This window comes from Ornithorhynchus anatinus, chromosome X2 (genome assembly GCF_004115215.2).
Source record: "Ornithorhynchus anatinus isolate Pmale09 chromosome X2, mOrnAna1.pri.v4, whole genome shotgun sequence".
Taxonomy (NCBI): Eukaryota; Metazoa; Chordata; class Mammalia; order Monotremata; family Ornithorhynchidae; genus Ornithorhynchus; species Ornithorhynchus anatinus.
In genome coordinates, this window is record NC_041750.1 from 3,011,329 (window position 1) to 3,025,654 (window position 14,326).

Genomic DNA, 14,326 nt, shown 5'->3' on the forward strand with positions numbered 1-14,326 from the left:
GCTCCCATTTTTTAATCCCCATTTTTCCAGATGAGGTCACTGAGGCCCAGCGAAGTGACTTGCCCAAGGTCACACAGACGAGCGGCGGAGCCGGGATTAGAACCCATGACCTCTGACTCCCAAGCCCGGGCTCCTTCCACTGAGCCACGGCAAAGGTCCGCACTAACTGGCGGGGTGCAAGGTCGTGAGGTCGGACACCGCTCCTGTCCCACGCGGGGCTCACAATCTAAGGGGGAGAGGGAGAACGGGCAGCTCTCATCCCCATTTCGCAGACGAGGAGACCGAGGCCCGGAGACGCCCGTCACCCCGGCAGGCGCTCGAGCGGCAGAGCGGGGATCCTCCCGACTGCCAAGCCCCCCGCTCTTTTGCCGCATCCGACGGCGTACGCTCCGAATCTCCGCACCCCCGCCCACACCATCCCGCCTTGCGCTCATCGTTCCTCCCCAAGCTCCACGCTCTCGCCTGAGGTAACGGGGGGTTCGTCCGCCGGGCAGAAGGCTCTGGGCTCCTTCACCGGGGTGGCTGCCTCTTCCAAGTCCACAGGGTCCCGCTACAGCGAGCGGCGTGTCGATGGGGCGACACCTTGCCCCGGCCGAGGAATTTCATCCCAGTGACCCTCCGAGGGTCATCGGGGCAAAATGCCATATTCCCGACGCCCTCCCACCCACAGGACTCATCTCACAAGGAGTTGGAACCGTTCACTGTCTTCTGACTTCAGAAAACGGCACTCCCGCCCCCGGGGACCGCATTTTAGGCACGACGGGCTGCCGCCAGTCGTCCGAACCTCATCCCGAGATCCCTTTTCTCTTTTAGGAAGAAGCCCACCCCGAGGCGATCATGACGGCGAGGAGGGACGCCGCGTCGGAGCTGAAGTCCCGCCGAGCAAGAACGACAGAACCCCGTTGCCTAGATTCGTTTATTGGTAATCACTTCGGTAACTTGAATCCACAGATATAAGCAGTATATAATTGGAAAATTACAGGTCAACACAGATTACACATGCAGATATCTGTTCACAAAGGTCACATGTGCAAGTGGAACATTAATTAGGAGTCGGGGTTCCGGTGTTTGGACCGATCCGGTTCTCCACTGCCGGAGAGCAAATTTTCATCCTCAGGAGATGAAGAGAGACGGTCTACACGTCCGGAAAAATTGAGAGAGGGAAAAGAGAAATCAAGGGTTTGCTTATACCGGGAGGTGTTCGACAGCTAGAGGATTCAAGTAACAAGCGGTAAGAGCTCAAGAAATTAATACTGGCCAAAGAGAAGTATGGGCAAATTTTGTACTTTTCACTGCAGAGACACCGACTACTCACTAAGGAAAGAAAAATCTAGCAGGAGCTCGGGGGGGGAAAAAAAAAACCAGGAAATTCAAAACCAACGACTTAAGATTCTTCCAAGTGTCTAAAGGATAGCGATGACGTGAAAAGAATCTATACCTGGGGTGGCCTTCCCCCCGCCTTTCTTCTTCTCTTTCTCCTTCAATTGCCGACTTCTCCTTAACTTAAGGAGCCTCAATTTAAATCCTTAACTTCTCCAAAAGTGAAATGCAACTAAACCGGCTTCACACTCCAAATGAAACAAAACAAAAACAGCAAACTGCTAAGGCTCAGATTATTAAGTATGGAATGTTTCCGATGAAATAAAAATACGGTGCAATTCGTTTTGGCTTTTATTGAAGAACGGAACCGAAAAACCTGACGACAGATTTCCGAAGCTCGAAACCAGTCAATAGCATGTTGGGTGGCGCACGTTTGGTTCGCACATCAGTCCTCTCCTCGCAGTCGTTCCGAGACTCGGGCGTGAGCCGGGCCCGCCCGCCCTTCTCCCGACAAAAAGAAGTCGCTCTCGTGTTAACTCGATAAGCGCTTTGGCTAGGACACGTAACACATGAACAGATTTCTACTTTTACTTGCTTTTTCACTAAAACGAAACAAAAAAAAACCAGAGTACATTTTATCCACCTACTAGCTACCTGTACTGCGTTTAAAAAAGGTTAACGTTAAAAACAAAGAACCGCGTCGTCTCTTCCCGCCCGCCTTGCGCGGCTTAAGCTTCTTTCTTTTGCCTGCGGTCGTCTGCCAATTTATTCAGAATTTTCTGGGGGGGGAGAGAGAGAAAGAAAAAGGGAGCACGATCAGAGAGGAGGCTCTTCTTGATGCACGATATTCGGGCGGAGAAACCTACGACACAATCATCACCGGCGGGGGGACGGGACGGACAGACCGCGCTTATCACGATTAGACAGTGAGCCCGTCATTGGGCAGGGATTGTCTCTCCCTGTTGCCGTTTCGTATATTCCAAGCGCTTAGTACAGTGCTCTGCCCATAGTAAGCGCTCAATAAAGACTAACGATTAGACTGTAAGCCCGTCAGCGGGCAGGGACTGTATCTGCTGCCGATTTGTCCATTCCAAGCGCTTAGTACAGTGCTCTGCACATAGTAAGCGCCCAATAAATACTACTGAATGAATAAAGACTATTGAATGAATGAAATGTACTTATTGAGTGTTTACCTTATGCAGAGCACTGTTCTAAGCTCTTGGGAGAGGTCGCTATCACAGTGTAACCAACAGACACATTCCCTGCCCACCACCATCTTACGGTGCTTGGCGCGCACTCTAAGCGGCTATCATTATTATTATTATTACTGCTGTTCTGGCTCAGCTGGATTTTACCTCAGTTTGTCAAGTTTTCAGAATTTGGTAGGGGAAAATTAGGAAATTGGGTTTCCAGTGTGAAAAACGTCGCTCCCACGGCACTCACCTTAAATTCAGTTCACCTGTCACATGACCACGGTACGCGAACGCACACCGAGTCTCTATTATTATTATTGGAAACCCGACGGCGGGGGGAACGCCCGCCCCGGCTCTCCCAGGTCCCGCCCTTCCTTCCCTCCTCCGGGCTGAAGACACCCCCCGCCCCGCCTTACCTTTAGTTTCTGATAATGAGGCAGACTGCTGCAGTGAGTATTTTTCGCCACCTCTTCATTTGTGTAGAACAGAGAACAGAGTTTGCAGTAAAACCCTGTTTTGGGTATCACGTAATCTACGCCTGGAAAAGCCAGATGCAAATAACAATAATGTCGGTGTCTGTTAAGCGCTGTGTTCTGAGCGCTGGGGTGGATACAGGGTCATCAGGCTGCCCCACGTGAGGCTCACGGTTGATCCCCGTTTGACAGATGAGGTCACTGAGGCCCAGAGAAGTGAAGCGACTTGCCCACGGTCACCCAGCTGACAAGTGGCAGAGTCGGCATCGGAAACCCATGACCTCCGACTGCCAAGCCCGGGCTCTTTCCTCTGAGCCGCGCTGCTGCTCTGACGCTCACCGATGGGCCCGAGTGACTTTAGCCGCGACACGTGGGGTGAGCCGCACGTGTCCCTCCAGCAGGGAACGGCCGGGAAAAGGAGAGATGGCCACGGGATGGTCGCCGAACCACAACGGCCCCCTCCTCCCCACTCCGCCTCGTTCGAGGCAACGTAGGGGTGCGCGTCCAAGAGGGATGGCCCCCCCAACTTACCCACTGGAACATTGGGCTGGTAGGGCCCGATCCTATACTCATCGGGGACCACGGTCTCTTCTCGGAAGCTGCTTTTCGTTTCGCGCTCGCTCTGGCCGTTGGCGCTCTCGCCCGCGTCTTTGTTGGGGTCCTGCGCCTCGGGGGCCTCGGAGGACTCGGCGGCCCCGGGCTCCGGGGCGTCCTCGTTCTTCAACCCGTTCTCCAGGGTGGCCTCGTTCTCCTGCTCGTGTTCTTCCATCTTATCCACCTTGATTTCGGCCAGACCGTCTTCGGTCCGGTCGCCCGACTTCCCGGTCCCGCCCGGCTTCCGGACCTTGGGATGCTCCGAGTCTTCCTCGTCCCCCACCTCGTCCAGGGTGACGAAGCCTTCCATGTTCCCGGGGAAACGGCGCTGTCAATCCCGGAGAGGCGAGAATTACTCGGCGCCCTGTGACCTGGCCCCCCGCCCCCGGGCCGGCCCCGTGACCCCACACTCAAGCCGGAGCCCACGCGGGGAAAGACGGGGAGGGGTCCGACACCCTCCCCCCCCCGGCTCCGGGAATCCGTGCCCGGTGAGGGGCGAGCTCCCGGGAAACAGACACCGAGTTCAACCTGGCGGAATCCCCAGAACCGGGTAACGAGGTCCGCCTCGGGAGACGGCCGGCCGGCCCGCCGCCGCCCAACACGTCGCCCGGATATCGCCAGGGCAGCTGCGGGCACGGCGACACCCAGCGGGCCTCCGATGCCACGGGCCGTCCTCGAAGTCCTAGGCGCGCGTGAGCGGGCCTCGACCAACGCCCCCGCTTCGCCCCAAAAGCGGGTGTGCGCCCGCACCTCGCTCCGACCGGCTTCCGCCGCACCTCCGACCTCCGTGTTGGCTTGTCTGACCAAGGGCAGGGACGGAGCGCTTACTGCGTGCAGAGCGCTCCGCTAAGGGCTGGGGGGAGGACGCCGCACAGGAGTCGGCAGGCACGACCCCCGCTCACGAGAAGCCGACGGTTTACAGGGGCAGATCGACATCACGACAAGTGACAGAAAGGAAGGTCCGACCCCCGACGCCCACCGTCTCTCTTTCCGCTCCGGCTCCGTGGTCCCGAATCTCCCCGGTATCTCACGGAACCGCTCCGCGGCCCAAACCCGGGCGCATTTTGGAATACAGCCGGTTACGTCGAAACGGACGTCAGGCCGACAGACCCGGGCGGGCGGACCTCCAACCCTTGCCCCTAACGGACACCTGCCCGGGGAAGCCCATCTCTCTCCGTGGAGAGATCTCTCTATGGCTGCATTAATCCTTGGGGACTTCAAAATAGGCACAGATATTCCCCGTGACTCATCCGCCGACTGCCTTTACCACCCAACTCGCCCACTCACCGATGTGGGCGCACGCACTCGATCTCTACCCTACCCCTCTGACCACAACCCCCTCACCCACACACCGCCTCCCCGTAAATCTGTACTACCCCGGCCCAGAGACCTCCCATCTTCTGACCGATTCTCAACTCGCTGCGCCCCACTTGGCCTCCGTACCCAACTTACCTTCGGTTGACGACCGCCCTCTCTGCTGAACTCAACTCTGGCTCCCTTAACCTTCCGTCACTCTAATACCATTAACCCGCAGCCCCGGGTGACCTGTACGGTTCGGCTCCTTCGCCCCGCTGCACGAGCAGCGGGGCGCACCTGGCGGAAATCTAAATATCAGGCCGACTCTGTCCACTTCAAGTTTATCCTTTCTTGGTTTAACTCTGCCCTCTGCCCGGCGAATTCATTTCTCCACCCTTACTGACGGCCACGCCCGTCGCCCTCCCCGGTCGTTCCGGACATTTAACTCCCTCCTCGGGCCCCCGACCCCCTTCCCTTGCCCCTAGAGACCCGGTCGCCTATTCTATTGAGAAAACTGACACTTTAACAGGCGCGAGCTCCCTGAAATCTCCCTGCCCCTCCTCAGGCCCTCCCTCTTCAACTCTCCCCTCCTTCCCAGATCTCCTGTCGCCTCTCAAAATCCACCCCCTCCCGTCTCCCAAGCCCGTAAACCTCTGTCGTTCAACCCGCACATTCAATCCGTCGGTCCCACCTTCACAATACCGCTAAAATCCGCCCTTCCTTCTCCATCGAAACCGTTACCCCGTTAATACAATCCTTTCCCGCCTGGATCACTGCCCCGGCCTCCTCGCTGACCTCCCGGCCCCCCACGCCAATCCGTACTTCACTCCGCTGCCCGGATCGTTCTCCTACAACGTTCAGGACACGTCACCCCCGCTCCTCAAAGAACTCTAGTGTTGCCCGTCCACCTCCGCATCAAACGAAAACTCCTTACCATTGCCTTCAAAGCACTCAACGCTTCAAAGTTTTTTGAGACGCGCGTCTGCCAAGAAAAGCGCTTACTTTAAACCCCGAGATTAGGCGGTGATATCCCCGGCCTCCCCGACCCCCAGCTTCCACCGGGGAGGGAAACCCCACCCTCCCGCCCCCGCAGAACAGCCAGGCGACACGCGAGCGGCTTCGACCTCCTGCTTACCTTTTTGCCCTTCTTCTTGGCTGTGGTGGCGGTCCCGGTGCTGGGCTCGCTCTTCTTGGCCGCTTTGTCCGAGGAGTCCTTCTTGGCCTCGGAGGTCACGTCCCCCAGGGGGGCCAGGTCCGCCTCGTCGCCCAGCGAGCTGCCGCTCTCCAGCAGCGCGGCCGCCTCCTCCTCGTCCACGAGCAGCTCGTCTTCGGACTCGAGCAGGAGGTGGGGCTCCGTCTCCGCCCGCTCCCCGTCCTTCGGGGCCTTCTCCGCCGCCTCGCTCGGCTTCCCCTCCGGCTCCTTGCCGTCCCCGCCGCTGTCGGCTTTCTGAGAGCTGTCCGACTTGGACTTCTTCTCGCTCGGGCAGTCTTTGGTGTCCGGGGAGTAAGATCGCTTTCTGCGGGAGGAAAAAGGACCCGTCAGGGAAGCGTCGGCGGGGCCGAGCGGAAAAAGCCAGGGCCCGGGAGGCGGAGGACCCGCCGCCTCGTTTCTCGGGGCCTCCGTTTCCTCATCCTTCGAGTGGGGATTCCGCACCAGTCCTCCCTCCGCTGACAGCCCCGTGTCAGGTTGGACACGTTCCCTGTCCCGTCCCGTATCCACCCCGGGGCCGAGCGCAGTGCTTGGCACACGGTAAACTCAACAGATCCCACCAGGATTACTACCGGTGATCACCGCCTGGTGGGGGGGAGGCGGTGGGTCGCCCGAAGCCCGGGGAACCCGGCTGCATGAAAAGGTAGGAGGGGACGTTACCGGGATTTATCTTTCTTCAACAGCTCGATTCCTTTGTTGGGGATCTACAAAACAAAGAGGTTGGGTTATCGGCGGGTCACACGAACCAGTCCGGAAACGCCGCAGGGATTCGGCGCAGTGAGGCACCAGATATCCGTGCCTCTCCCCTAGCGAGCCGCTTTTCAGACTCGGTCCCACTGAGCTCGGGTCCAAGGTGCCGGGTTTGGGCTTGGGCTGAGACGCGGGTGGCCAGCCTGCCGTCTTCTACCCTGTCATCGCCTCGCGGGCAGGGAACGTGCCCGTCGACTCCGTTGTGTCACACCCTCCCCGGCGCCGAACACGGTGCTCTACACACCGTAATCGCTCCATCAAAACCACTGGCCGATCGACAACCTTATGCCTCTTCCTGATTTTAACGCCCGTCTCCCCCCCTAGATTGTCAGCTCGGGCCCGGAGGGACCCCCCACCCTGCCAGTCTCCAGGCGGGACCCCCCCCCCCCCGCTGCGGATCAGCACGTTTGGGAGACCCCACCTTCCCAGGAGGCGGGCAAGACCACACCTGGTCCCTTCTTCGGGGCGGGAAGAGACACGGCTCGGATACCTACCCGGAGGACCAGCTTTTTGTACTTCTCCGACAGGTCCACCTTGACGCACCTGCCCTGGAACCAGAGGGCCTTCTTCAAGCAGTGGTCGACCATGCTCATGGCATCTTCTCTGGTCTCCATCTCTATGAAAGCCTGGAGAAGAACCGGCAGGATGAGGCTACGGCTTCCCCACCCCCGGCAACGGGGTCTCAACCCAAGGGGCCGCGTTCCACCGAGTCGGGCCAGCCAGCCGTAGAGGCGCTGCCTCTTAGCGGGCCTTAACGAGGCAGGGATTTCCAGTCTCGGAGAACAAGATGACACCAAGACCCCTGCGACGTGAGGCCCCCGTCGGAAAGAGTCACTCAAAGCCCACGAGAACACGGCATCTCCCTCTGGACAATTCCGCCCCGCTGGCTCGGTCCTCTTTGCAGAGAGAAACCATCTTTTGTAGGCTCCAGCTTTATTGGGAGCTTCTCTCTCCCTCTGCAGTTCCCGATGATTCCAGGGTGCTAAGAACTTTCAGAAACCGGTCGTCTTAGACGGTCAAAGGGTGAAGGCCCGGGGGGCCGGGGGACCTGGTGGGTAGCTCGGGATGCTCTGCAAGCCAGCGGGTCTAGGGCCCGGGGCTTTCCGTTCCATCGTGCCCGCGAGAAGTGAGGGAGGTGTGGGAGCTTCGGAGCGGAGGGTAAATCAGGTGAAATCCTGAGACCACAAGGGACCGGTTTCTCAAAATCAAAAACGGACCCCCGCCTCCCCACAGCCGCGTGAAGGACCTCACCTGACTCTTCATCCTCATTAATATGTAATTCTTTATCTTCCCATAGGGCTCGGCGAGTTTGATGACCGCGCTGTCGGAATACCCCGAGTGGGGTAAGTTGCTCAGATGTATCACCCGCCCGAGCTCCGGCTTCGGTTCGAATTTCTGTTCGGACTTCCCTCCTTCGGGTTTCTTGACGTTTGGGTGTTTCGGGGGGCGGGGGGGCGTGTTTTGTTTTTTAAACAGAAAAAGAAAAAGAAGAGTGAAACTAGACGCGGCGTTACGGGAGTCACGTCCATGTCAGGCCCGGGTAGCCGGGTGTTCCTTCCGGCCGCAACACGCGGAAGGTCGGGGCGGGCGAGGGAGCCGACGGCCAAGAACCGAAAGGGGAGGAGGAAGAAAACGGAGCCCCCCGTCAAATACCTTTATCCTCTTGTACTTCTGGGATAAGTGGACCCTGACCGGCTTGCCGAAGACCAGCGCTGGGGACGTGGTATAGTAGTCGACCGCGGCCTGGGCATCCTCCGTCGTGGACATTTCGATGAAGGCCTGCGACGACGGCCACGGTATCAGGGCCTGTCCCGAGCCTCACCGCTGCGGGCCGCGCCCGCCCTCCCCCCGGGAAACTGGCCTTCCTCGCCCTCGGCTTGTCCATTAAGCCTCCCTACTCCCCACTCTGGTGGACGGCAGGGATGGCTAGTCGGAAGAAAACGCGGCTGAGAGGGAAGAGCCTGCCCCCAGTTCCTTTTCAGACTGGACTTGAGTGTGTTTTTCGTTTCGGTATTTTTTAAAAAATCGCTGCACAGGCCCCATATTTCAAAACGGCCCTCTCTGCTTGGTTGGTAACTGTTAAACACGGCTAGGGACGCCGGGCTTGGCTCCCCCGCTGCCTTCAAATCAGTCCGGGGCTTCGGGCAACAAAGGTTTCTGACTAACGGGGCACTTTCTCCGGGGGCCGTACCTCGTTAATTTTATTGAGGATCAGGTGATTCGAGATCACCCCGAATGGCTCCACCAATTGCAACAGCTGGTATCTCAGGTTCTTCCCACGCTGGAAATCCATAATGTGAACGACCCGGCTGGTCTCCTGTTGGCGAGGAAGAGAAAAATCCGACCATAAGCAGAGGGATATTTACTGTTTCTAGGGGGACGGAGGAGGAGGGAACCAGAACACACCCATTCCCTCGTTTTAGCACCCTGAATACGCTGGTGATTTTTTCCCCCCCAAAACTGCACGATCAACCCGCCCCAGAGGGAAACGGACTCCCTTAGGTCTTAGGTTTAACAACTGACCGCGCAAGCCGCACTGGCCTACGTCTTAAGCGATAAATGGCTCACGGGGGTTGGGGGTGGGAACACAGAGATCTCCTCGGGCTGCCTGCGGAAGCAAAAAGCACCCGCCGCGTGCTGCTCCGGGAGTATAAGAGGCTGAGCAAAACCACCCTCCGCCACGTGATTCCCCCCACACCGACTTTTTCGCTTCCATCTCGTGACTTAACGTCACTCCTGTTTCCCCTCCCTCCCCTCTGTGTCAACTGTGCTCTTGGTTCTGCCCCCCGTGAGTACTCTGACACCCGCGGCACTTCAGTGGAAGGGCCCGGGCTTGGGGGTCAGAGGTCATGGGTTCAAATCCGGGCTCTGTCACTTGTCAGCTGGGTGACTGTGGGCAAGTCACTTCACTTCTCTGTGCCTCAGTGGCCTCATCTGCAAAATGGGGATGAAGGCTGTGAGCCTCACGTGAGACAACCCGATGACCCGGTATCTACCCCAGCGCTTAGAACAGTGTCTGCACACAGTAAACACTTAATATCAATATTAATATTATTATTATTCTGATACCTTTATTCCCCTATCCCTTATCTATTTCGATATCTGCTCCCCTTGTCGACTGTAAATTTGTGGGGAGGGACCGTCGCCTACCAACTCTCTTGTATTGTAATCGCCCAAACCCTTAGTGCATAGTAAGTGCTCACGACATGCCACTGACTGATGGATTCATTCGACTGTATTTACTGAGAGCTTACTGTGTGCAAAGCACTGCACTAATGCTTGGGAGAGTACACTGTAACGATGAACTGACACATTCCTGGATGGATCGAGGGGACCTGGCTTTTCCTGCGGATTGGGATCTTCACCCCGACGTGGCCGTTTGCACTCGTGCCCGAAGACCGTCAAGGTCCCGGAAGAACTTGCGCCTCGGAGTCACGTCCCCGAGGCGACGTGGCTAGAAACCCAGGGGGATCTTTCCCAACGGGCCCCGAGCTCCGAACGTGAGCTCGAAGGGAGCCGGGACGTAACACCGGATGCTGGGAACGCGTGCCCGCCGGCCGGGTCTAGCGGAGCGAGCACGGGCCCGGGACTCAGGAGGACCTGGGTTCTAACCCCTGCCCCGCCACTTGTCTGTTGTGTGGCCTCGGTTAGCTCACTTGTAAAATGGGGATTGAGGTTGCGAACCCAAGGTGGGACAGGGACCGTATCCACCCAAATACCTTGTACCCACCCCAGCGCTTAGTACAGACCGTGGCACGTAGTGAACAGCGAAATACCACAGTTATCATCATCATCCCCGGGCCCCGGTGTTTTTCTTCAGGGTTAACCACGACCCCAGCCCTCTGGGCACGCTCCGTCTAAATGGGCCGTGTGGGCTATGAAATCTTCCCTGCTTGGCCTCCACAACTTCTCGATCGACTCACAGACCGGCCCGGGGGGGCTGACGACGGACACCAGCCGGGATCCTGACTGCGCCCGGGACATCAGCCCTTGGGGCCGGGAAGACCCGAGGGGAGCAGACGGGCTTTACGGTTCTGGGGGGATAACTCCGATACTGACCATTCTGCCTTTCTGCATGTGTCTTGGGCCTTGCATGTTCCCATTTCCGGAACCTGCCGTGAGAAAAATATTAAGTGTTTCTCAGTTTTCGTCTAGAAAAATAGGAACGGGGTGGAGGTCATGCGGCCTTTACTCCTAGAGTGAGGGGAAACTCGGGAGGGAAGTGGAGAGCGGAGCACAAGATACTTTCAGGCTGCCTGGGAGGTGAGCTGAAGAGCACCTGGCTAGTTTTAGGGAACGCATCAAACATATCGCATCAGATCTGAGGAAGTGGGGGGAAGTCCTAGAAGCCAGAGGCCACATTCCCCCAGAGGAAAGGAACTCGACAGAGCAGGGAGGGTGATACCCGTGCTTATTTCTGTGCTTTGAGAGCCACCTTTAGCAGGAGTCAAGCACTGTCAGCACGGGCAACCTCTTTGATCGCCCTCGAAAAAACAAACAGAAAACCCCCAAAAGTCGCACCGTCCACTTCCCCTTCCCGACAAAAGGCGACGGAGAATTTAGAACCCACGTTGCCCATCGCTTTCATTTTTCTGCAGGAGTCCATCTCTGCCCATCTTAAGATGGTCCTTCCTAAGGTGGTCCTTAAGCCCAGTCAGTGTGGTCAGGCTTGGGAGTCAGAAGGACCTGGGTTCTAATCCCAGCTCTGCCGCTGGTCTGCTCTATGACCCTGGGCCTCAGTTTCCTCATCTGTAAAATGGGGATTAAGACTGTGACCCCAGTGAGAGACGGGGACTGTGACCCACTTGATAAACTCTTATCTACCGCAGAGTTTAACAGTGCTTGACACAGAAAACGCTGAAACATCATTAAAAAAAAAAAAAATCTTAGGTCGACTATTACTCTGTGCCCAGGCTGAATGTGCCCTTGTCCCCCCAAGGAAAAGGACCGGGCTTCGGAGACCCAACCGACCCGCAGCTCTTACCTATGTTTCCTCTCGGGCCGACCGGTGGGCCCCCAAGGTGGAACGAAGGAGGGGGAGGGCCGAGGATTCCGGGGGCCGGGTTGGTGGACTGCTGCAGCATAAAAGGGTCGCCCCTGGAATGGCAGGACACAGAAGCGGTCAAAACCCGTCAGCGCGCGGGACCGCGTCGCGCCGTGGCCACAACAAGCCCGAGCCCGCGAGGACGGAGCCGAGACCAACAACCGAGCTGGGGGATTCGGGTGGGGGAAAGCCCTGCCCCTGGCGCCTGAGGTGGCGATATACAAAAAGGACGCGCCGACGCAGGCGGATCAGAAACGCCGCTCGAGGGGGAGAGCGAGGGGAGAAGTGAGAGAGGGGAGAAAAACGCCACCTACGATCCTCCGCCCGGCATAAAAGGCTGCCGTCTTGGCGGGGCGTCAAGTTTAGCATTTCCCCGGGACTGCCCACCCCCGACTATAATGTCTTTTCCTTCCTAAGCCCACACCTCTCAGCCGCTCCTCTCGCAGTTGGACTTGCCGGCTGCTAATTCTGGCCTGCCTGGCGTTCCGTCCATTCTCTGGCCATCCTTAGAGGTGCCCTCCCCTTTCACTTTCAGAAACGGGCACGGAGGGCGGGGGAGACTCGAACTCGTATCTCCGAGTTCGGGGGCGGGGGGAGCGGGTCTGGAGGGGGATCTCGCTCCAGTCCGCGGGGGCGGTGAAGAATTATTCAGAGCCACTTGGCAGTATGAACTCACTGGGGCCGGGGAACGTGTCTGTTGTTGTATCGTGCTCTCCCAAGCGCTTAGCGCAGTGCCTCGCACACAGTAAGAGCTCAGTAAATAGGATCGAATACAGTGCTCTGCACACAGCACATGCTCATTAAATACTACTGACTGGATTGACAGTTCCTTTCAGGAATTCCCCCCGCCCCCCGACCTCGGAAACATCAGATACAAATTTAAAGGCAGGGTCTACTTTCTCCCTTCCTCACAGGGATGCTGTGAAAACGGCTCCTCGAAGTCACACTTCTATTATTATCATTTTATTTTCACACCTGCCTACCCCCTCGAGACCGTAAGCTCCTCGTGGGCAAGGGTGCGTCTATCGACTCGGCTGTACTGTCCTCTCCCAGGTGCTCAGCACAGTGCTCTGCACACGGTAAGTGCTCGGGAAACACCTGCGACTGAAAGCGGACCTGGGGGACTCACCTGCAACAGCGGTTCTCTAAAAGTGGGTTCGGGGGCTTGGGGGTGAGAGCTGGGGCCCCCTTTCAGGCTAATTAGACATGAGCGAGGGAGAAAAGTGACTCTCCCCCCGATCCCGGCCCCCAACCTACCTTTTAGTTACCCATTCCCGGGCTGCCCACTTTTAGAGAATCGATGAAAAACAAAAAAATTGAATCCTGCTTTTTTGTTTTTAAAAAGAGCATTCGACATCTCTGCTCCCGATCTACCAATGAGCCTTTTCTGTGCTCTCTCACTTTTAGTGAATCCAGGGCGGGGAGTCTAATTTGTAAAGGAGAACCCGAGCTTTACAATACACATCGTCACACCCATTGAAAAAAAGCCATCCAAAGTGGAATTGCACTTACATTCCATGACCAGAATCACTGTCAGGATTCCATTCTGGGTAGCTTGGGACAAAATAAAGAAAAAAAGAAAAAAAAAAAAAAAAAAGGAAAAGAAAAAAATAACTTGAAAATGAAACGGTCCTCTCTCCAAAACAGATTGCTAGTAAGAACAGCTCAGAGAGAATTTGGGGTAGCTCTCAAATTAAACCCGAGAAACACGGGCCCATCATTTTAAAATTAGTCACACTGTACTCAAAATGGGGAAATTCGCAATAAGCCCGGGTGATTAAAAACACCTCCAGTTGCCGGCAGGGCCGCAACTCGAATCGAGCAGACATTTCCATCAACGCTCTCCGATGTGAGAACCCTAGCGCTGCCTCCAACCGTCTCCCTCATAATCGGATCCGCGCTTAGAGCCTGGGTCCTAGCAGTTTTCTAATAGGTGACCGACGGTTAGGCAGATTCCCCGAAACACTGATCGAGAAGGAATTTCAGACTCTCCTACATTTCCAGAAGTAGCTGACACCGGCGGCTGTGAGTTGCTCCATTGATATGCTGATTCCACTCCTGCAGCAAAGTAAATAAGCGACATGATCAAAAAGCGTTTGGGAGATTCGTCGTGCCCAGCTCGATGCAGGGAGGCGTCCGATGCGAACCCGCGGACGACAAAAACAACCCCGTTCCGGTTCGCCTTGGGGAGCTTACCTACCTGGTCCGGCCGGAGGTTTTTCCCCGCAACCCCTCACCCCGGGGACTCTCCCGGCTTCATCCGGCCCTCCGAAGTGCCGTGCCGCATTCTTGGAAAATCTGTTCCGCCGCGTGACGCCCCTCCCCGCTACGTGGAGGGAGCGGGGCCTCGGTCTTTAGGAAGATATTCTCACACCCTACGACTTTCCCTAGCCCCAATCTGGTACAATGTCCCTCTCTCCGCGTGGGCTGCAAGTTCCTCGCGGGC

The 14,326-nt window shown here is 57.1% G+C and overlaps 1 protein-coding gene across 5 annotated transcripts in view; it reads right to left on the reverse strand.

The window, feature by feature from the left end:
• Positions 1 to 900: 900 nt before the first annotated feature.
• MATR3 (matrin 3) overlaps positions 901 to 14,326 on the reverse strand; it is a 29,369-nt gene continuing 15,943 nt past the window's right edge. For 2 of the 5 annotated variants that reach the window (XM_029052360.2, XM_029052359.2), the window contains 14 exons: positions 13,877 to 13,938; positions 13,393 to 13,434; positions 11,821 to 11,933; positions 10,896 to 10,948; positions 9,028 to 9,153; positions 8,490 to 8,615; positions 8,088 to 8,258; positions 7,331 to 7,462; positions 6,747 to 6,790; positions 6,012 to 6,393; positions 5,811 to 5,858; positions 3,518 to 3,908; positions 2,930 to 3,051; positions 901 to 2,099 (listed from right to left, as the gene is read on the reverse strand). In XM_029052360.2, coding sequence (XP_028908193.1) covers positions 2,049 to 2,099; positions 2,930 to 3,051; positions 3,518 to 3,908; positions 5,811 to 5,858; positions 6,012 to 6,393; positions 6,747 to 6,790; positions 7,331 to 7,462; positions 8,088 to 8,258; positions 8,490 to 8,615; positions 9,028 to 9,153; positions 10,896 to 10,948; positions 11,821 to 11,933; positions 13,393 to 13,434; positions 13,877 to 13,938 — 1,863 coding nt within the window. In that variant the 3' untranslated portion in view covers positions 901 to 2,048. The remainder of the gene's footprint in view (positions 2,100 to 2,929; positions 3,052 to 3,517; positions 3,909 to 5,810; positions 5,859 to 6,011; positions 6,394 to 6,746; positions 6,791 to 7,330; positions 7,463 to 8,087; positions 8,259 to 8,489; positions 8,616 to 9,027; positions 9,154 to 10,895; positions 10,949 to 11,820; positions 11,934 to 13,392; positions 13,435 to 13,876; positions 13,939 to 14,326) is intronic. The other 3 variants (XM_029052361.2, XM_029052363.2, XM_029052362.2) reach the window with 2 other exon arrangements.